Source organism: Agelaius phoeniceus, chromosome 3 (genome assembly GCF_051311805.1).
Source record: "Agelaius phoeniceus isolate bAgePho1 chromosome 3, bAgePho1.hap1, whole genome shotgun sequence".
Lineage (NCBI taxonomy): Eukaryota > Metazoa > Chordata > Aves > Passeriformes > Icteridae > Agelaius > Agelaius phoeniceus.
In genome coordinates this window covers 31326854-31349649 of record NC_135267.1, presented here as the reverse complement: position 1 = coordinate 31349649, position 22796 = coordinate 31326854, and the positions used below count along the sequence as shown (strand labels likewise).

Sequence of the window (22796 nt, the reverse complement as noted above, 5' to 3'; positions counted from 1 at the left end):
AAAGAAAGGAATCCTATCTCCAGTTTAATTATTAATAGTAACATATTGAGAACACAATGAATCCTAGACCAAATATAACTACTCATGTGAGTTTTTCAAGACCAAAGACAGAAAATAAGCCCTTCCAGTCTGAGTCTTTTCTGAATTCTGTGCCGTTACGACACTGAAATTATTTTACAAGCTCATAAGCCCCACTTTTTAATGGGAAAGACTAGCAAAAAGATTAAGGATTGCTTCCAGGTAGGGACAAGATGCAGCAATTGTAGTATTGTCAATCCCAAGCATTCAAATAATTAAGATAATCATTTCTAAAGCACAAAATTTAGGACCAATTACAATGTTTGAAAACACTAATTTTACTATTAATGCCTTGACTTTTTAAAAATAGTTTTCTCCATAACTGAATCTAAGTAAAAATAACTGATTTTAAGTGAAATCTGAAGTGTTTATACAATCAATCATATATTAATGATTTGAGGTTTTAACAAAAAAGGCCCTCCATAAAGTCGGTTTTCCAGGCACACTGCCACACCCAGCGCACAGGGGAGCACACACGGGGCACACAGAGGGAGACCCCACCAGGGTACTCAGGGCACACCGGGGACACAGGGTCACAACGGGGACGGGGGGAGTCGTATCAGACACACCGTTCATGCCGGGGAGTCACGCTGGGCACAGAAGACAGGGGTCACACCGGGGGGGTTCCCTAGCTTGGGGGGAGTCACACCGAGGGGATTCCCTAGGTTGGGGGGGGGGGTCACACCTTGGAGGGCGTTCCCTAGGTTGAGGGGGGGGGGGTCACACCGGGGGATTCCCTAGGTTGGGGGGGGGGGGTCACACCTTGGAGGGGGTTCCCCGGAGGGCCCCGCCCCGCGCGCGCCACACGCCCCGCCCCCGCCGACCAAAACATTGGCACGTGCGGCCCGCGGGCGCCTGTCACGTGACGCGGCCGGCTCGCGCCGGGGCGGAGACTGCCCCGCCCCGATGCGCCAATGGCGGCGCGCGCTGCCGGGTAGCAACAAGCGCGGCGGGCGGCGGCCAATCAGCGCGGGGAGGGGGCGTGGCCAGCGCGGCCCATGGTACTTCCGGCAACAGCCCCGGGCCCGGGCCGAGCGCCGGGCGGGGAGCGGCGGGGACGGTGGGAGCGGTGCCGGGAGGTGAGCGCGGCCCGGGCCGGCCGGTAGCGGGGTTGGGATGATGCCTGTGGGGCCTTGTGTGTGAGCCCCGTCGGCCCGCGGGGTTGGGGCTGAGCGTGGGCGGTCGTGGCTTGAGGGGTTTGGGGTTGGCGTGCGGAGCTGAAGGAGTGTGGGAGAAGGTGTTAAAGGTCAGGGTGGGCAGATGGGGCTGGGGCTGGGCGGGACGGGCCGCACTGAGGGGGCTGGAGGCGCCAGGGGGTGTGTGGAGCCTGCCTGGGCGTGTGGGGTGTTGGGGTGTGAGGATGGGAGCCAGCGTGGTTTCACCAGGGGCACATCCTGCCTCACATGTCTGGTGGCCTTCTCCGGTGGGATTTCAGTGTTGGTGGATGAGGCCGTACAGGGTCACACTGTGACTGGTGTGATTTGCCTGAACTTGTGAAAAGCATTTGACACTGTCCCACACAAATTCCTTGTCTCTAAACTGGACAGACATGAATTTGGCAGATGAACCTCTGGGTCACTAAGGAGCTGGCAGGATGGTTGTCCCCAAAGAATTGCCGTCAACAGCTCTGTGTCCAAATGGAGATGAGTGACAAGTGACATTCTTGAGGATTGGGACTGGGCCTGTTTAACATCTTTGTTAGGGACATGGACAGTGGAATTGAGTGTATCCTCTGCAAGTTGTTGGATGGCACCAAATTGTGTAGTGCAGTCAACAAGCTGGAGAGAAGGGATGCCATCCAGAGGGACCTTGGCAGGACAGAAATGGGTGTGTGCAAACCTCCTGAAATTCAGCAAGGCTAAGTGCTAGGTCCTGCAGCTGGGTCATGGCAGTCCCCAGCACAGGTACAGGATGGGTGGAGCATGGACTGAAAGCAGCTTTGAGGAGAAGGACTCAGGGCTGTTGATTGACAGGGACTCAACATGAGTCAGCAATGTGCACTGGCAGCCCAGAAAGCCAGAGGTGTTCTGGGCTGCACCAAAAGAAGGGTGGCCAGTGGCTCAAGGGAGTCTGCCCCCCTTCTCTGCTCTCCTCATGCACCACCTGCAGTGTTGCATCCAGCTCTGGGATTCTCACCATAGGAAGGCTATGAATGTGCTGGAGAGGGTCCAGAGGAGGGATGGAGCACCTGTGAGCACTGGCTGAGAGAATTGGGATTGTATAGCCAGGTGAAGAGAAGGCTTTGGGGAGACCATTAGAGCAGTCTTCCAGTCCTTTAAAGGAGGCCTACAAGAGAACTGGGGAAGGACTTTTTACAAGTGCCTGTCGTGGCAGAACAAGGCAGAAAGGCATCAAACTGAGAGAAGGCAGGCTTAGGTTAGGTCTTAGGGAAAAGTTCTTTACTGTGAGAGTGATGAGGCACAGATTGCCCAGAGCAGTGGTGGGTATCCCATCCTTTTTAGTGTTCAAGGTCAGATTGGATGGGGTTCTGAGCAGCCTGGTTTAGTGGCAGGTGTCACCCAGATTGGAACTGGGTGATCTTTAAGGTCCCTTCCAACCCAAACCGTTCTGTGGTTCATATTATTCCTAGGAAGCAGTAAAAGAATTGGAAAAGCAGAAAGGCATCCATAAGGATTGTTGCACCTGGGGGAATGGATGATGTAAATTCTGGAAAAGGTTCTTGTTAGGAGCAGAGGAAATCTGAGTTATTAGTAGGAAGGGGACTTTAGTCAATCCTGAGGCATAGGCAATGCACTTTATTTAAAAATCTGCATAGTATGCAAAACAAAGAAAAACCCAGCTGGCTCACTCAGCCTATATTTCTTCTGGCTTTTTATCCTCTTCTAACAAATATATTGGGCAAATGCTGGTCAGGAGTGCAAATTTTTAAATAACTTCATAGTGATGTTTACTGATGGGGCCTAATATTTTTTCAAGTTGAAGAAATATTAGAAAACGCATGTTTTGTGAGGACCAAAGCTGTTGCTGTTACATATTAACATGTGTTTTGAATATGATAATGCTATCTTCTCTCTATAGCCTGCATGTGAAATCTCTTATTAAACTAAGGAGCAATATGTTTGTGTGATGAATGGGAAGAAGAGAGCAAAAGCTGGCAAGGTTATGGTCTTCAAAGTGTAGAAAACTGCCTTGTTCAAATTCTTAATGTGTCAGAAGTGAATCTCACTTTTGAAAAATGTTAGCAGAACACTGTTTGAGTGATATAGTTGTGATGACCTGTGTCTATTTGTAGGAATTTCTGGAGACATGGCACAATAGACTTTGTTGCAGTCTCCTTTTGTCCTTATCTGCTTAATAGGCTGGCATGGGAGGTGGCCTCAAAAACAACAAAAAGATTTTTGGGAATGTTAAAATTCCTATCCCAAAACATCATTACACATTGTACCATAAACTCAGTATTTGTAAGGATTAGAAAAAACAAAAGGAGCAACATTGATTTTGTGAGCTGTCAATCTCTTTAAAACCATTTATTAGTCACATATGAAAATCAGTAATCTGTTTGATCATGACAGAGCAGATTACACATGATATAATTGTTATCATTTTCTTTTTTTGGTATCATTCCATTCATGGGCTACCAGGATATTTTCCCTTGTTCTCCAAAGAACAAGGAATTCTAATGGTCTTGATCTAATAAAATGCTGAAAGACAAGAAGAATATCATTAGAGAATAAAAAAATCTACTTAAACCACTGAATCTGTTTCTTTAAAGGCTGCTCTACAGAGAACTTTTCTCAAGGTATTTTCTTTTTAAGGCTAAAGAGAAAACTGAAATAATGATAGCAAGTTTTGAAACTTTTAAAATAAATAATAGACAAAGAATCTCTTCTTGCTGCTTATAGAGAAACCATGCCATTTTTGGGCCAAGACTGGAGATCCCCTGGATGGAGATGGGTTAAAACAGAAGATGGATGGAAAAGATGTGAAACCTTTAGTCATGCACTTGAGGATGGGAATAATCAGCTGAATGATATCAGCCACACTGTGTAAGTTTAAAAAAAAAAAGTGATTCTGCATGAATTAATAGCAGGTGGGAAGGCAAAATTGACTTAATTTCCATTCAGATTGCAACTGCTTGTGGTAGCTGATGTCATCTGTATACAAATGTAATCATGTGTTTTGTTAGTTAGGCAGGCAGGAGACCCCTGTGGAGACTGTCTGTCTTTTGTCACTGCTTGGTGAGTTGCTTATTTGAGGCAGCCAGACCCCTTCTTAGCCTATGTGTCTTTCAAAATAATAAAACAATAAATACTTTAAAAAATCCAACAAAAACCCCTGCCCATCAGGGTGAATAGCCTGTTGAGTACTATTTAAAGGTAAAAGTGACACTTGTAAATTGCAATTGAACCTGGAAGTGAATTCAGGCTTTCTGCTGAGTGGGTGTTGGGTTAGTTTGTGGCAGCCATAAATGCCTCTGCTCCAAATATACAATCAGTGGTAGCTTAATGCTCATTCTCTAACACAATAGATGACTGTATGTGCTCCTGTAGGACAGGTGAGAAAGAGATCAGGTAAATAAAGTGATACTTGTGGCAAATGGCCACAGGCTGGCGTGATAGAAATAATTCTGTCAAAACAAAGTCTCCACAAAAAAGCAATTCTCAGGGGTAGGATTCTTGGTCATAAATTCCAGCATAATGTGCTCATAATGAGGAAAGGGAACATTTGGTGTTTTGTTGTTAGTCCAGTAAAAGATAACTCATCTGGTTTAGAGAGGGATTTACTGGGAAGCTAGGATTTGCTGTAGTCACACACCTGTGTTTTCTAAATTTGTAAGACAATCCTCAAGGGAGTTATCAACCAGTGAAGCATTATTATTAAGCTTAACCTACTGTTTCCTTCATGCCTTTCTTCCTTTTGTGTTAATCTGTCACTGATCTCATTTGGGCTTCTTTATCCACACAGTCTGGCCACTGTGGATACAAAACTTTGTCTGGAAGAATGTTCAGTAAGCCTCCAACATAAAAGTTGCCTTTAATACCTTTGAAAAAAGGTATTTAGAAAAGTAAGGGAAATCTAAGTATTTAGCAACCATGCCAATTGCTTCAAAAATGAATATCATGTTGGTTGCTTAATTAATACTGTTTGGTAAGTATGAAAGGAATTATCAGTCTTTGTGGATACCATTAAGACTTCTGCTCATAATTGTGTGTGTATAAATGTATAATGTATCTTTTCCCCAAAGAGCAAGGTGAGGTACTTTTATGGCTTCTTTGAGCAAAAATACTAGATTTTCTTTTTCTTTTTTTTTCCTTAGTCTTCCTTAGTCTTGGAAGACCCTAGAATTGAGCTCTTCTGGAGCCAAAAACTGTACTTCTGTCTATTCAATTAAAAATGTATGTTGTTCAAACTCAGACTAGAGAATTCAAGTTGGTATGTCTTGGCATTGTAGCACTACTTTGGAATAATTTTGCTACATTTTTAACATTGGATCTCCGATTATAACTTGAACTTTTTATATGCCAGTTAAGTTTTGCTACTAAACTGCAATTAATGTCTATTTGCACAACATTATGTAACAATTTAGAGTGGAAATGACCTCTGAGCACCATCTGGTTGAAACATATGCTTAAAGCAAGGCTAGCTGAGGTTGGGTTCTGCAGGGCCTTGCCCAGTTCAGCTTCCAGTAATGGAAGTTCTTTTCTGGGTTCCTGTTCTAAGTTCTGTTACTTCAATGTTATTTTGTTGTTATACTGTCCTATGTTGTATCATTTCTCCCTGCCCTCCTCATTTCAGTAAGAATTTCTCTTATCACAGGTTGTGTCCATTACCACTTAACTTACTACTGCCCACCTTCTCCAACCTTACAGTCTCACTCCATCTTATATGTAGCCTCATATTAAAAACTGACAGCAATTAGATTTCCCTCCACCACCAGCTCTAGAGCTGAGCAAGGTCATTTCTCTACCCTTGTGCACCCCGTACTCCAGTGGCTTGGTGACTCCCCACTGGAGTTGTTCCAGTATGACGAAGTTTTCACTCTTTTGGGGGGGCCCAAACTAGACACAGTGCTCCAGATGAGTACTCCTGCCAAATAAAGATGGGTGTTTGCTTCTTTCAGTCTGTAGGATACACTTTCCATAGCTCAATCCAGGGTGCAGTTGGCTTAACGCAACACAAGGGCACACTGCTGACCTGTTTTCAGCTACTTATCCTCCAGACTCCTGGCTCCTTTCCTGCAAAACTGCTTCCTATCCAGTCTGTACCCAGCATTTACCCAGGCTTGGGCTTCTTCTGTGTCATGGGCAGGGCTTCACATGTGGTACAGCAGTGTAAGATGTGCTGCTGGCTGGATCTCAGTACCATCTTATGCTATTTGGAAATAATTATGGTGTATATTGAAGATAACTCAGTTTAGGAGATTTGTTAACAAGATGTAGCACTAAAGAAAAATGAGACTTGATAAAGTGCTTCCTTGTAGAAGAAACATATATCAAACAGTACAAAAATACCTATTTGTCTCTCTTTAAGCTGCCCTGTGGATAGGGATGATGGTATATGCCAATCTGGCAGTTCTAGCAGGGTTTTGTTCATTTATATCCATTGTAAGTAATAATCTTCTTCACTACAATATTCTGTAAGATTCCCTTCTGAAGTTAGTACTTCAGTACTGTATTTAAGGGAGCAGTTATAGAAGTTTTCCTTTATAAAGAAATAAATTCAAGCTATGTAGTTGAATGAAACCCTTTTTAGTTTTGCTTCTATTCTCTTCTATGAAAGTATAGATAGAGTTGCTTGCCAAATGTTGTCCTTTACCCATTGCAAATACCTTCTCTTCAGAAATTATGAAGTTCTAATCACAAATAGATTCAGAAATAGACCTTCGACACATAAGTTCCTTATATTGAAGAATGTGTTCTATTTAATAAGAACTTCAAACTTTGCTTGATTAGTCATCCAGTGCTTTGGTGAATCCAGCTGCTGATTTAGTAAAATTGGTGGACCTTATGATAACCATGCCTGAACAAATATAATCACTTGTGCAGGAACAGTTTTAATTATTTGGCATAATGCTTGAATTAATGCACTTTAGATCTTTTATGGAAACTAAGACTGAAAAAAAAAATGAGACTGTCACTTAGTAGGTCTTAGTTATTTGCATAAGAGTGCCTTGTGTTCAAGGTACATAGTAGCTGGAAATGTGGCTTGGGCTGTGTGTACTCAAACTCTGTGGTGTGGGTGCTGGCCATGAGTGCCTGTAAATTGAAGCAAAGACACTTCCAGTGCTGTGGCACTGTGTCCTTGAAGCGTTGTGATGGAGAGAAGCTTGGTGGGGGTGGAACTGCCTCACAGAACTGTATGCAAGTATCTTTCATTAGCCTGCAACTTAGGAGTAAAGCTGTCTTATGTGTTCCTTTTGAGGTAAAAGGAAGAGAATTAGACTCATAAGATTTTCACAATGGTAATATTTACCTTTTTATGTGTTAGATTCATATGAACAACTTGGGCTAGCAAGGTAGTCATTTCAGTCTGCAGTGTCTCTTGTCTAATTCTGTGAGACACAGTGTTCACAAGAGTGATTTTGCCACTGGATAGAAGTCCTTTTGTTTGAATCTGTTAACAGATAACATTACAATATATTTGTCAAATGACAAAATCATTTGGTGTCTGCACTTAGCTCAGGATTTTCCATGGTCAAGCTGTTAGAGTCACTTCTAAAATAATGTGTCTCTGTAAATAATTGCAGAGGGTTGAGGGCCACATGAAAAGAAGCAAGGGGATGAGGGAAAACAGTTGGAGCTCAGATAGCCCTTTCATGTTTTCCATAATTTTAAGTGTCGTACCCAAGAGGTTATTTAAATACTGCTATAGAATTACTTTTTTTGGAAAAACTGAAATTGTTGCATGATCTATCTAAGATATTATAGTTCTAAGGACACCAGGTACTTTGCTTTTAAAAGCTTTAGAATAATTTTTTATGAAGTGTGTCATCAAGACAAGAGAGTAAGAATAGCTGTAAATTGGCAGTATTATGTATGTATTTAAATCCTGCCAGGTGTACTCAAATGTCACGTGCAGTATTATAATAAAAACACTAAATTAAGGCTTCTGTTTCACCATATGGCACGTGCAGCACTTGATTTGGTTTCTTGTATCTCAGCTTGGTGTTTGAGGGGGCAGGGATTGCTTTTGGAACAGTAGAGCAGCTTCATTACTTGTCAAGCAGCTCTGCAGATTTCTGGAAGGAATGCTAGCAGTCACTGGGTAACTCTGTGTCTCTGTCCCATTCTTCTGATGTCCGTGGGACCCTCGCTTTCATTCATTGCTTTCAGACTAAAGGTTTGTCAAGAAGAGTGGTGTTGTTTGCAGATCAGTAGGGAAAGACTCTGTATGTGAAGTGGGACAGAACATGAGGAAATAAAGCCTCATATCAGAAGATCCTCAGAGGTAACAGTACAATTTGTCTTTTCTCTAAAGAGACTTGAGGAATTCCAGGAATGTCACAGACAAATTTGAGTGCTAGATAAAGGTGTTTGAAATAAGTCATCATGTTCACAATTCCTTATGTTTATTGACTGCTGAAGCTGCCTTAGTTATTTATATGATGCTTGGGAAGTATATCTTATGGGGTGTCAGGAGTGGCATTCAAATCACTTCAGGTATGTTACTGGCCTAAATTACTTTGTAGGGACACTTTGATCCAGGAGCAAAAGAAGGAATCTTTCCATATTAACCTTCCTCTTCTAAGCAGGCCTTCAGGAATGTGGCCTCCCACCCTCTCCCATCGCTTGCCCTGGGTTAAGGGGCATGAGAGAGTTTCTGTGCTGCCTGGGTTATGGTGCAGAGTATCAGGACCTGTGTCCCTAGGCTTGTATCTGTTGTTAGGATGACAGAACTCTGGCAGCTTTGGGCTCAATTTGTGGTTCTGTAGCAACTCTTCAGATTCTGTCATAGCTTCTCACATGATGTGGTGATGCAGTCAATATGCTAAATCATAATTAAAATAATTTTAGTGAGTTTAGAGATTTCCTGTATGATATCTTTGGGGGGAAAAACCCACAAAAACAAACTGCTGGATTGGAATGTTACATAATCAAATAACTTGTGTTGATATTTTGGTTTTGTCTCTTGCTGGTTTCTTCCCTCTGAACTCTTTTGCTGTTTGACCAGATGTGATATTTGGCACTGTTCTATAGAATATTTAAGGTGTTGAGTCTTTATCCTCTGCTTTAAAAATATTAAAGACTCAACTAATGCCATCACATTGTATTGAGCACTATATGAATGCAAATGTTAGGTTTAAATCCTGAAAAAAAAAAGCTAAGATGAAACCAACTTTGTTTTTCTAAATCTTCTCAACTTGTGTATCTTTAAGCTGAGCTAGCATGTATTGATTAGAACAATTCAGAAGCCAAAAATTTTTTACAGTGTTGTTTAGCAGATGTTTCAAACCTGAAAATTTTAACTCTGTAAGCTAGTAGCAATAGACTAAAATAATTTGATTTTTGTCACTTTAATGCCCAGATACAGGTTACTTTCGAAAAGACTTCTGTCCTTCAGTTTACAGTATTCAGTTTTTTAATCTGAAGTTCAAACTGGCAGTGATAAAAAGCAATTCAGATTTAAAATAGTAACAGATGTGAGGAGTTTCAACTTTGTTACCAAAGAGCAGTAATGTAGAAACAAATAAGTCCCCCAGTTAAACTTCATTACCATGTATCTTTCATTATTCTTCTTATCTGTGCAAGACTGTGGCCTTCATATGAAGTATCTTCCTTCTCAGTGCTAGAAAAGAGAACACCCATTCTTATCTTTGTTGCTGGTCCTTATAGTTGTCTGCAAAAATGGAATGAAAATTTCATGAGCTGTGTAAATTTCCTGTAGCACAGACAGTTTTAAATGCATTTACATTTTAGAAATGTTAGCTTATTTTCAATAATTTATATGTGTCTTTTTTTAATATTCACACTTTGTGTTCGATATGCATGAGCATTTGGTGTAGCCCTCAGTGTTGGGTTACATAGTTAACTGTCAGAAGTGACATAGGGGGAGGTGAGTCTCTCTGGCAGTGACAGACCACTTGGCTCTTGATGCTGTACAAATCATTGGTGAAACAGTGCCATGGCACCTTTAGTATGTGCAGAGTTGTGAATCAAAAGTGTCTTAAAAGAAGGACTTCCTTTGCCCCAAAGGTGACAGTAGTAAGAGAGATGTCATTCATTGCTGGCTTTCTGCCTCTGCAAGGATCTGCAATAATTCTTCACAGGCTTTTTACCTGTGTGCAGTTAAGGCTTGGTCCACTTCAAAAATTGGTTTTTTGTACACCAGAACTCTGCAGAGTTTTACAGTCAGTAGTATCTCCTTAGTCGTTCTTCCTGAATGTCAGTAATGATTTTCAAGGTACCTCTTAGGAAGATACTTTCATGTATTAATCACTTTGGCATAAAATTCAACCCCTCTGGGAAGAGAAGAAGACAGCTTCTCTCCAGATACATGTTGCTATAGACAATGAAGTAGAGTATCTTAATTAAGAACATGCTCTCTTTTTTTTCAGCTGGTAGAATTTAATGCAGAAAATTGTAAGATGTATGCATCTTAAATATTTGATTACTGCTATTCTAATTAGATGTTTTTATTTCAGTATCATAACTGGAGATGATGAGAATGAAGAAGTGTACAATACTGAAGACTGTGAGTTTGCAGCCAAGAAAAGGAAAAAAGATCATTTTAGGAATAACACAGATTCTCAATGTAAGGCTGGGGTTTTTAATTTATTTTAGAAGACTCTTGTAGGTTCAGAGAAATGTTGTAATAGTCATGTTATACTCACCTATAGAGTAGCCTTCAAAGTTATGCCTATTTTTGTATTGGCAACAAATTCTGGTGTCAAAAGTGATATGGCTTAACTGAAACTATGTTGTTGATCATTTATTGTGTTGGATTTTTTCTTTCAAAGACCCAGAGGTTATGCATTTAAGAATAGTAATTGTTGAGTATTAAGTGTCTTCTGATACTAACCTCTGTTATGTTTTGTGGACTAGTTTTAGATTAAATTCTTCTGGATGCTTCTGGGAGCTTCTGCTTCCCAAAGCAGATGGTTTATTTTGTTTATTTCAAGTTCTAATTAGTCAACTAACTCCAGAATCAGTTCACAAATGAGTATATTTTGTCATAATAATCATATCTCTTGATAAAGATTTTATCAGTCCTGAATTTCTTGGAGACAAGTCTCTTTTAAAAAATTAAGATATGAAAGCCATTTTATCAGTTGTCATTTGTAAAAGATTGCTTGTACTTTGGACTGGAAGTATGTATGGCAGCAAGTATATTATTGAAGCAGAGAGTTTGGTAGAGTAGGTAAAAAAAAGGTAAGTCAGTTAGCAGCTACTTGGCATTTCTAATGCTTTGATCTTGAAATGATCTGTTACTTGTATATCCCCAAAACTGTTAGAGAGATGGTGTTGCAGAAAGCTCCAAGCTTCTCCAGGCTTGTCTGAGTTTCAGGTATTTCAGAAGATTCAAGGGGCTCTATGTCTCATTTGACAACGTGCAAGACTTTGTAAAAGCTGAGGGTCAGCCTGATTGCCTTTGTTAGTCTTGTATCCTTGCCTTCCCTGCAGTCCTCTGCAGTTAGTTGATGCCAAGTCAATGTAGAACAGGCATCTGTACAGAAGAAAATGGATTAGAGGGGTGGAGTGGTCAGGAACAAAAGTGTTGTCTATATCTGCTCTACTTTCAAATGCTAAGGAGCGTGTTGTATAAAAAAAAGGTCAGGAATTATGTCGGACCACTGTTATGTCAGTGGTTGGTCACAGCTGACAAAAGTTGTCATTCATCTGCCAGTTGTGTGCCAGCTCATGGGGTTTTAAAAAAGCATGTATATAACTTTTCTATTATTTTCATAAAGTCCATATCTTGTGACAATTTTTAGTTATCTTTTCCATCATTTATAAACTTCCTTCATTAAAACTGTTCTGCTATCTTATGAAGTGTTTTATTGAAAGTTGTATGTTCTGGAAGGCATTAACTAATGTGGAAGCCTAAAATGATTGTATTTTGATTTTATTTTAGGTTTTTATCGTGAAAAATGGATTTATGTTCATAAAGAAAGCACCAAGGAAGTAAGTCTGCATGGTGTGGGTCAATTCCTACAATCTTTGTGGTTCTTAATTGACAGACAGTATGTTGAAAAAAGTATTTTTGCCAGATGGTCTTAGGGGCTATACTTAACTCTCTTCATTGGCAACGCTGAACACCTGCACATGGTGAGGCAAAGGCAGCTGGCTAAGTGACTTCTCAGTAGGTCTTTGTGGCAGAGATGTGGGAACTTGCAAGGATAGAAATACAGTTCTTCACTACTTATCCAAGCCCATATATCTTTCTACTGTCTCTTTGAACTAAAATTGAAAGTATTTGCAAAACCAGAGAAATATCTCTAAAGAAGTTGCTTGCATCAGCCACCTGATATTTTGGGATCATGGTGTACATTTGAATGGAAGTAAGTAAAGCATCAGTTTCAAATTTTACAAAGAGGATCATTATTTTCAACAAAGTCCACATGCTTTCAGTTTGGCATATAAACTATACCATGAAACTGCAAAGGGAATATGAAAGCTCTTGGAGTGACCTCTTGGAAGGTTAAAATACATCCATTGTATGTAGAGATTAAACTGTCTTGAAGTGTGAGTTTCATTTCTGTGCTGATTGCCATGGCTGTCTGAGATGTGTGGAACTGGAACACCAGTAAGGAGGTTTTACATCCACATGGTAATGCCAGCCAGGAGAGGGGGAAGGAGGTGAGGCTGATGACTGCAGTCATGCAGGCAGAAGTAGCTGTGCAGTTTAGAGCTGAGAGAGACAATACAGAGCTTTTTACTCAGGAAGGGCATGCTGTGGAGAAGAGCTTACATAAAAGGACATACTGCAAGGCTTTGCAGACCTTATAGACCAGTGACCCAGAGACTGCCTGTCTACATCTGAAGGGTACTTAAAAGCTTTTCACCAGATTCACAGCCCTCTTTCTGCTTAATCTTCTAGATTAGGTTACTTAGATTGGTCTGCAAAAGTCTCAAGCATGCTTTTTCCCTTTGTGCTGTCTTAAATTAGGGTGAGAAAGAGCAGGGGGACAACAATCTGTCACCAGTTATTGTGGTGATTTGAATGATGAGGTTAAGCTGATGTTTCAAAAGTACATTGAGGCCAAAATACAAATAGCCTAAAATAATGCATTGGTCTCCTTAATAACCCATATATAAAGGGATTATTTTTTCCCTACTTGTGCAGAAGTTGGTGTACTAGTGACATGTTCTGTTTCTTTTCCATTCAGAGAGCAGACAAAATATTTTGGTTACCTTCTAATATTTGGTCATTCATCTTTCAGGTTTATTTGGGTTTTTAGTATAAAAAAAACAAACCAGTGATGGTTAGAATTAAGCACTTATCTTTCAGGTAATTATTTGTATTAATTTAAAAGCTTAGAGTAGTAGGTTGAAAAAGTAGCAAGGAATAAGAATGCATGAACTGAAAAATCCAGAGCAGCAATTGAAGCTATTCTAAAACATAATTTGGAGGCTCTAGTTTTTCTTACAGGTTATAATCTTTCTTGATTTTGAAATAATGGTCTCACAACTAGGAAGCATTTCTTCCCAAGCTGGATACTGGTTTTTAGGGCAAAATGACAAGATAGTGAGGTCTTGATAAGAAACATGTGAAACATGCTATGGGAGAGCATTGAAATTAAAGAAAACAAAACCAAGTATGGCTGAAATGAAATTGGAGATGTTTTTTGAATAATTTTGTCATGATGGTACCCTGGGAAAGATAGAGCTGTAGTTTCATAGCAGTCTGTTCAGGGAAATGTCTCTTATGTTAATGTTTTAAGCATGACCTAATGATAACTGTTTAGCCATAGAACAGCCACAAATATTTCAGCGATTTCAAAAATTTCAACAAAAGTTTTGTTGAGTGTATGTGTTAATTCATTGCTATTAGCTAAGCAAGGTGTGCATACTGTGAAGTGTGCAGTGTGCTTGGGTCTGAGGCACATCAGCTGAATGAGCAAGCAGTGCAATCCTGAATTTGGTCATTAACCAACAGGCAGTAGTTATCACCACTCTGCAGTGAATTCTTAACTGTCCCATTCTGCTGGGGTACATGCATGGTAAGCATTCACTGGGTCACAAAAAGGAACATTATTTGTACTTCAAAACTTGTCAACATCCCATAATTTACCAAGGAAGTCTGTCTAGGAATGAACTTTAAATAATTATTTATCTTCCTCCTTCCCTGGGCTAATAAAGCCATAATAGCACACTGGTCTGCAAGACTCTTTTATCAGTCAGAGATTTTCCTAGCCTCAGTATATTTGGTCCTGGGCTCCAGTGTGGCTTTGTGGCTGTAAATGTACTGAGTTTACATAATCCCATGTCATTTTGGGCTGCTTCTACCACCCTAAGTGGTTCTCAACAGCCTCTGAAACTTCCATTTTCACATTAGGATGTGGAGAAGTACCAAAGGAAAATGTACTTGCTTTTGCTCTTGGTGCTTAAAAAAAAATGTGCCTAAGCTTCTAGTACCTGGAAAACAAATTCTGGATGTTGAGACCATTTTTCCTTCTGATCCCAGAAGCAACTTGCTATGTTCTCACCCTCAAGTGTGAATCAGATAATTCTCATAATTATAGGCTCAGACAGCTGTAGAAGCAAGCCCTTCCTTGTGCAGGGCAAATGGGGACTGTGGTAGCCATGAAGGAGTTGCCAGCATTGTGGCCATGCAAGAGTGGAGCAGATTCCCAGGGAAATCAAATACCAGTGATGCCAGATTACACATTTAGCATGATTTGAAAGGCCTTGCCTACATACCTGATAGTTACAAATAGCGTATCTTGTTTCATTTAATTTCTTGTAGAACAAATAACTGTTCAGTCCAGAGGCACTGTATTTCCAGGGAGCATGGTATCCATTAGCATCAGCTGCATGTCAGAGTGCTTTTCTGAATGCTTTGCTCAATTTTGTCTTTGTTTGCTTCCATTTAAAGTGTGTTTTTCCCTTTCTCAGAGACATGGCTATTGCACCTTGGGAGAAGCCTTTAACCGCTTGGACTTTTCGAGTGCGATTCAGGACATCAGGAGGTTCAATTACGTGGTCAAAGTAAGCTCTTTATTTTATATGTATATTATAAAAATTGAGTAAATTTTCTCTGGTGAAAACTCACTATATGGCTGTCTGAAAGCCTGTAGCTTGAGGAGGATGGTGATGGCCAGTGTGCTGTGTTATTTAAAAGGGAAACATCAATGGTAGTTTCAGTTGTTCATCAGTCTGGGTAATGAACTTTCTTTAAAGGTAAAATAATTTCTATACAACCAAAAATAGTAAAGTGTTATCAATCTTAAATATACATTGCTGCATCTCAAATATGTTTCAAATAACAATTTCCAGAACAATACTTGATGTATAAGTATTCTGCTATTTCTGTATCTTCTGTAACTTCTTACCAGTCCTGTGATTCATTGCAGTTTTTTTTAATCAAGGACAAGGTATCTATGCATTTATCTTTGTTAACATTCCTTATAACTTTAGACTGGAGCCTTAATTACCTCAATGTCTCACCAGATGCCCACTTGGAAATGCCTGTTTTGGGGATACTGATCTCGTTCTAGCCCCAGGTTTATTTTATTATCTAACTTGAGGTAGTAAAGTGCTTGTCCCAGCTCCTAGAGAAGCTCAAAATCTGAGTCATATCAGGACTAGAGTGGACTGTTCAGTGGTGGGGCTGTTCACAAATATTGTATTTCTTGGAATGCATCCTGAACTTGAAAAGACACAAATAAAAATTAAACAAACATACCAGGAGAACAGCCTTACCACTAGCCTGTGGATTATTTGTAGAGAAAACACATTCTACCCATCCCTGTGAAGATGAGGCAATGTATTGTACTTTCAGAAAAACAAGAGATGTGGAAATAAATCAAAAAGGATTTGCTTCCAGGCTAGTGGTTATGGTACTTGCCTGGTTTGTTCCCCTTGCAGGGTTTGGGGGGTTTTGGTATATGTATGTATTATGGTTTAGAACATTACTTTCTAATGCTGTTTTGGGAGCAGAATCAAGAGCCTTGATCCTTCCCAAGACTTTTCAGCCTTGAACACAGTAGGAAGAGGAAAAACCAAACCACTTAAAAAAGGTGACTTGGTATAAATGGTGTCAGCCTTGGGTGTCTCACTTGAATAGCAAGCAGGTAAAAGGAATGCAGATCTAGAATTTTGCATTTGTTTTAGATGCTTCAGTGCCTAAACTGGGTTGCCCAAAACAGTTGATCAAGACAAGGTGCAAAGTCCAGCATAAGCATGTTCACCAGTTTTTCTTCTGTTGACCAAGAAATATAAAAAGCTGGTTTAGTCAACCAGGCTTAAGATCTTTGAGGAAGGAGCAGTACTTTAAAATTCAGAAATTTAGCTTTGCAATACAAACCATTATTCTGCTAATAGCAGGCCCTAAGAAATCTGAGTGAATTTAAAATAGTAGATAGACTTTTAAAGTCCTTTAAATGTTTTAGAATTTATTTCGAATGTTTAAAATTTAGAATTGTTTTACAAATACAAAACTTTGATCATGTTTTTGCATCAGTTCCCCTGAGATGGTGGCTGTTTGTTGATAGCAAGGTATAACTCAAGAACTACTTTTACTGTTTTTAAAGACCACTCCCTACCCTAGCTCTTCTTTGATCCCAGACCATCAAGATGATTCTCCAACTAACTAAAGATATGTCATTTGTTATTAAAAATTAGTATTGATGTCTGCCCAGGACTCTTAGGATAGGTAGTGAGGGGGAGAAGGTAGGATCAGTTAGTTTTTTGTATTTGTTGGTGCTGTAGTGTATTGATAACTTTGTAGCTGTTCAATTCTGATACATTGAATTTGATGTGGGTGGGTTTTGTCCCAATGTTTCTGAGTAAACAGAGATCATTCGAAGTTACAATCTCTAGTAGACAACATAAGCCATGGCTCTGCATGTATCAGTGTGTGATCCTAGTACTCTGCTACTTTGCTGTTGCTACAATTGTCTTAATCCTTGCATATTAACTTTCACTGAAATTGGAATCTTCATTACAATTAATCAGGTGGAATTTGTTTCTTTAATTTCCTCTTTAGACTGAGCAACATAACTGATTTTTTTTTTAATTAATCAAGAGAAATGTACCTACTTGCTTGAACTGGCAGGCTGCCAGAGACCTCTAGGTATGTTCTCAATTATTAATCAAGCTAATAGGCTTTGAAAAAGCCAACAAAGAGATCCTGGTATCTATCTATCCAGTTTTTGAGACTAGATTGCTTGTATTTAAATACATCAGGACAATTATTTCTTTCTTTCATAGCACATAATATTTTGTCAGAGATGGTGCAGAGGAGCCAGAAGTAACATTATTAAATCAGGGACAGAACAGGTGTATTCTTTCTCCCTCCCAAGGAAAATTATTGTTGAGTGAAGTGTCAAATTGGTGTTTGGGAAATGAAGATACAATATAATTTTTGGCAAGCTTAGTCTTTTTCATTCTCTGTGCCAACACTTGGTGCTACCTTGTACCAGAACACTCTGTAGGGAATGCTGTTTTCTGCTCCATGCTTTCCCTTTCCAATGTGTTGAGAGCAGTTGTTCTGAACTCATTGTTATAAAGTGCAAATTGCAAAGCTCAGTGCCACACCTCTAAACATTGCAATGGTGTCACAACATCAAAGTCTCTCATAATAAGAGAACATTTTTTGTTGAAGAGCTAATGGTTCTTATCAACTACATAACTGAATCTGAAATGTAAAAGCAAATGTGCCAGAATGGAGCAAGGACTGCCTCTAGTAGCTATAGCTTGGCATTCATGTGAGGCAAGAACTTAAGCTGTTGTGATTATTTTGCCCTAAACCATTGCTGCCATTCTTGTCACTTTGTTTGCTCACAGTGGTTTCAGAGACAGATGTGTGGACAGCTAGGAGATTCTTACTATAATACTTAAGAGAAAGTTACTGATATGGTTTGTACACTGCTCATTATTAGATTGCTGTGGTTCATTCTACCAGGGACCTGAATGTTGGTCTAATACAGAAGTTGGTTTTGCCTAGTTTAGGCAAAATAGGGTATTTCCTCTCCATGAGTAGAAAGTAGTGCACTAAATCCATCACACTTCAGTTTGACCAGTATGACACTTTCACTCAGAAGCTGTAATTCTGGTAGCTGGTATCAGTTCAGAGGGATGTTCCTGGCCACCAGATCTGTCAGGGACTTCAGGACCCAGCCACATGCAATTTCACATTTGTATTTGTGAGCCCCCAAAACAGACTTTCTCTGTCATTTCCCTACAGCTCATAAAGTATGTCATGTGCTTTGCCAGAGATAAGCATTTGCTCAGTATTTTGAAAGTGTGCATCCTTCAGAAATTGTTCATGGGATGCCAGTAGGAATGCTTAAAGCTTTCCACATGTCTTACTTTGTCTTATGAAATCTGTAGTTATATTTTTACAAAATGCCAATTCAGGCTGTTGTAGGTGAGCGTATGCACTAAATGTGCGTTTAAAACCATCCTTTACTTCTGTCATTCTTCTGACTTTAAATTTTTTGTCATAGCTTTTGCAGTTAATTGCAAAATCCCAGTTAACTTCACTGAGTGGTGCAGCACAGAAGAACTACTTTAACATTTTGGACAAAATTGTGCAGAAGGGTAAGACCTAAAGATTTGTAATCTAATGGTTCAGATTTAATTGGTGTAACTAAGCTATCAACTGATTTTTTTGTTGTTGTTGTTAGTCTTATTACCATTTTTACATTGTAAGACATAGTAATGGCATTCTTAATTATGCCAGGTTTCATACTTCCCATCCTGTGATTGCAATAAGTTATATTCTCTTATTGAATGAAGTCTATTGAAACAGGTTGGTGAAATTATGTGACATTTAGATTCTATTCAAAAACTATTGGTTAAATTATACTCTTCACAAAATGCAGAAGCTTTTAGGTTAATAAAATTTTTGGGTTTCAGTTTGCATGTTGTACTGAGACTCAAAAAACATACATTTTGATTATTTTAAGAAAAAGCCATTACATTATATTGATTTTTTTATTTTTTTCTGGTAACCACATTAATGAAGATGTTATACTGTGTGATTTGAACTGAAGAAACTGGATTTATACCTACCTGTTTAGCATTAAGCTTATTAAATGCATAGCATGAATTTTTGCATCAAATTTGCCTGTGAGATTGTTCATTATTGATCTTGTATCTAAGGAACAGCACCAATGAATGTCATTGGGAATTAGGGCAGTTATTTGTACAGAAACAATGGAGTTGTAATTAATTAATCTAAAAAAGGAGTGTTGATTAGCTTGAGCTATTAGCTTGATTAACTCTGTCAACCAAAATTGTATTTGGTTTGTTTTGTTTTCCAGTTATGGAAGACCAATATAATCCACGATTGATCAAAGATCTTCTGCAGGATCTGAGTTCTACTCTCTGTATACTGATTAGGGGAGTAGGAAAATCTGTGTTGGTAGGCAACATCAATATTTGGATTTGCCGATTAGAAACTATCCTTCTGTGGCAACAACAATTAAAAAATCTTCAGATGAACAAGGTACATTATTAAATCATGTTAATTAATATTTGGGGGAGTAGAATTATGTTGAATATTGCATGAGGATTTCTAAGTGAACCAAGTTTTAAATACATTTTATACAGTTTTACTTGTTTTGTTTTATGAAGAAGTAATGTGAAATTAACTCACTGGCATCAACTTAATTTTCTAATGTTTTAGTAGCTTTTCTCTGGTGAAAACTGCTACAGTGTCTGTACTGCTGCTTTGTAGTAGAGATATAGATAGAATTGGTTTTCCCACTTAAGTCTTAAAAAAATTGTCTCTAGTTTGTCAGATAGACATGGGGGAAAAAGAACCAATTTTTAGTTCCAAAATAAATTTTCTACAACTGAAGAAATACAAATCTAAAAGACATTTTGGAGGTGTATCAACTCAAGTAGCAATTTTACAGATTTATTCATTAGCACAGTTGCTTTTGTAAAAAAAAAAAAAAGATAATGACTTCAGCATCTGGATTCTCCTCATGTGACTGTGTTCAAAGCATGTGGTATGCACTGTTCCAGGGTTTTATGGTGGAAACTTCTGATGATAAGCAGGCAACTTTTTTAATCTGACTGGGTTACTCCTGGAAGAAATCCTGTAAGATATTGCTCACTATAAAATCATACAAGTGTTGTATCTATTGGCTTCCAGCTATGAAATTTTCAAATTGTCCTTTCTGTGTGAGCTGGTTATCTGAATAAACCAGCTACTCTTGGAATAGAAAGGAGAACTGAGAAACCTGGTCTCAGCAGTTTCCATGCACCAGGCAACCACAGTACAGACACTTCTGAGACAGTGCAGCTACTGCTGCACTTGTTCCCTTCCATGACACTTCCCTTGGAGCTGTTTTACACTGGCTGAAGATTCCATGAGGAATCTTGCATCTGTAGTGCTCACATAGTCATCCCTCAGAGGAGGAATGCTGCTGCCCCAGCAGTGCCTGGACCAGATGACTCCATGGAAAGTCTGATCTATAAGCAAGGTGAATGGCTGGGAAGGAAGCAGACAGAAATGTGAGCCCATGAGTGCAGGGCTGCTGTGCTGCCACCACCTTGTGACAGGGCAGCTCTGCTCCCTGGGGCTGGCAGCTGCCCCTGCTCCCTCCCTGCCAGCTGGGCACGGCCTCCAGCCTGCTGGGCCTCTGCCAGCTGCCACTGTGGGTTCCAGCTGCAGTCCTGTAGGAGCTGTGCTGCTGCTTACCCCACTGCAGCTCACAGAGCTGTATAATCTTGATGAAAACATTCTCAGTGCTCTCATCTCTCACCTCGGCAGGTCTCATTTATAAATGAGGGGGAACTTTCTCTAGACTTTGGAAATTATTCCACTCTCTTGCCTCTAACATCCAAAATGCTTTCATTTTGTATCTCTGGTCTTCAGTCCTGTATTCTATATTCTGTTCTGTACTCTAGTTGGCTTAAGGCAAGTTGATATGTGTTTTGTTTGTTAATAAAAATTGAGAAACTATAGGGACCCAATAAGTTAGAAATAATCGGTTCATGACTTTCTTATAGTTAAAGCTTTAACACACTATGGATGGAATTGACTAGATGGGAGTTTTCAAGACTGCATAATATTATTTTGAGAGAACTGTTTCAAAAATTATTTGAAATTTAAATAATGGGTTAAGGATATGTTTATTTTAACAGTAGGAAAGCTATGAATTATAAAGCTTACAGTTTGTTGCTTCTTCTGTACATTAATTTAAATTTTCAACAGCAATTAGAGAATAATTGTAGACAAGCAGTAACCATAGATTTTACTCAATGATCTGAAAAAAACTAAACTAAGGCCTAAGATGCCTGTAAAGTAAAGAATCTTATTTGTACTTTATACTGTCATGTTTTTGTAGCTAAAAGTCTTCAACTCTTATTTCCAGCAAGTCAACAATGGACTTACACTTAGCGATCTCCCTCTCCATATGCTGAATAACATCTTATACAGGTTCTCTGATGGCTGGGACATTATCACTCTGGGTCAAGTGACCCCAACTTTGTACATGCTTAGTGAAGACAGACAGTTGTGGAAAAAACTCTGCCAGTACCATTTTGCAGAAAAGCAGGTAATAAACTCTGTTATTTGTATAAATGTAGCTTTTTTGATATCATATAGTAATAAGGGAGCATAAACTTGCCCTTTTTGAGATAAAAGTGTATCATTTTGTGCAGTAATTGTGAGTATTCTCTGTATTTGGGGCTTGATTCCTCCTAAATGTTCAATTCAGTATGTCTGTGAGTTTAGGATAACTACTGGGCTGTTTCCTTGCATTATTTTTGAAAGTGGATGAATTATTTTTGAAAGTGAATGCAAGGAAACAGCCCAGTAGTTATCTTAAACTCACAGACATACTGAATGCAATATTTAGGAGGAATCCAGCCCCAAGTACAGAGAATACTCACGATTACTGCACAATGATTGCAAGATGGGCTTTTTAAAAAACTGCCTAGCCAGTGTTATAGAGGAAATCTCTAAAGTGTTCTTCTGAAATAGAGCTTGCTTTACCAACTAAGGTAGGCAGACAGGTTTCGCAAACTTTTAAGCTACATGAAAATTCTGGAGAAGCCAACTTGAATCTTTGCTAAGAAGATAAGAACAAATGCTTTGAAATTAATAAAAGAAAGAGAACCAGTAGTTTCCTGTCACTTCCTCATAAAGAGCATTAAATTAATCTAGGAATGACTTCAGAACTGTCTTTTTCTTTGACATTAATAAATGCTGGGAAAAAATCAGACTATGTGAAAATAAACCTAAGAAAGTGGAAGGTACCTCATCAGAGCTGGAGGAAGAACTTCTGAATTCTAGTACATTCTGTACTGGAGGAAGCCAAAGTGCCCCTTCTTCAATCTGGCAGGTTGAAGTTGCTTGGTGACTACCAGATTAAGTATTAATGTAATGGGGAAGACAGAACTGAAGCTCAATTAACTCATGCAGCATTGACCCAAATAAGATTTTTTTTTTTGTGTGTGAGATGAAAGGTTTTAGAATTAACTGTGGAAGAAAATAGACAGAAGCAAACTGAAAACCCATCTTCAGGAGTAGCCTAGAAGAATTCAAGGTGAAGTTACAAGGATAACAAATTTAAGCTTGTGTAGCAGTTGAGTGGATTTTGAGGGTAGATGAGGTAAGCTCTATTGAACAGTGAC

General features: G+C 39.3%; 1 protein-coding gene across 3 annotated transcripts in view; it reads left to right on the top strand.

The window, feature by feature from the left end:
* Positions 1–1022: 1022 nt before the first annotated feature.
* The window catches only part of FBXO25 (F-box protein 25), a 30812-nt gene continuing 9038 nt past the window's right edge, over positions 1023–22796 (top strand). For all 3 annotated transcript variants that reach the window (XM_077175016.1, XM_077175015.1, XM_054629061.2), the window contains exons 1-8: positions 1023–1157; positions 3942–4085; positions 10682–10791; positions 12112–12161; positions 15096–15188; positions 18650–18743; positions 19469–19653; positions 21533–21715. In XM_077175016.1, coding sequence (XP_077031131.1) covers positions 3949–4085; positions 10682–10791; positions 12112–12161; positions 15096–15188; positions 18650–18743; positions 19469–19653; positions 21533–21715 — 852 coding nt within the window. In that variant the 5' untranslated portion in view covers positions 1023–1157; positions 3942–3948. The remainder of the gene's footprint in view (positions 1158–3941; positions 4086–10681; positions 10792–12111; positions 12162–15095; positions 15189–18649; positions 18744–19468; positions 19654–21532; positions 21716–22796) is intronic.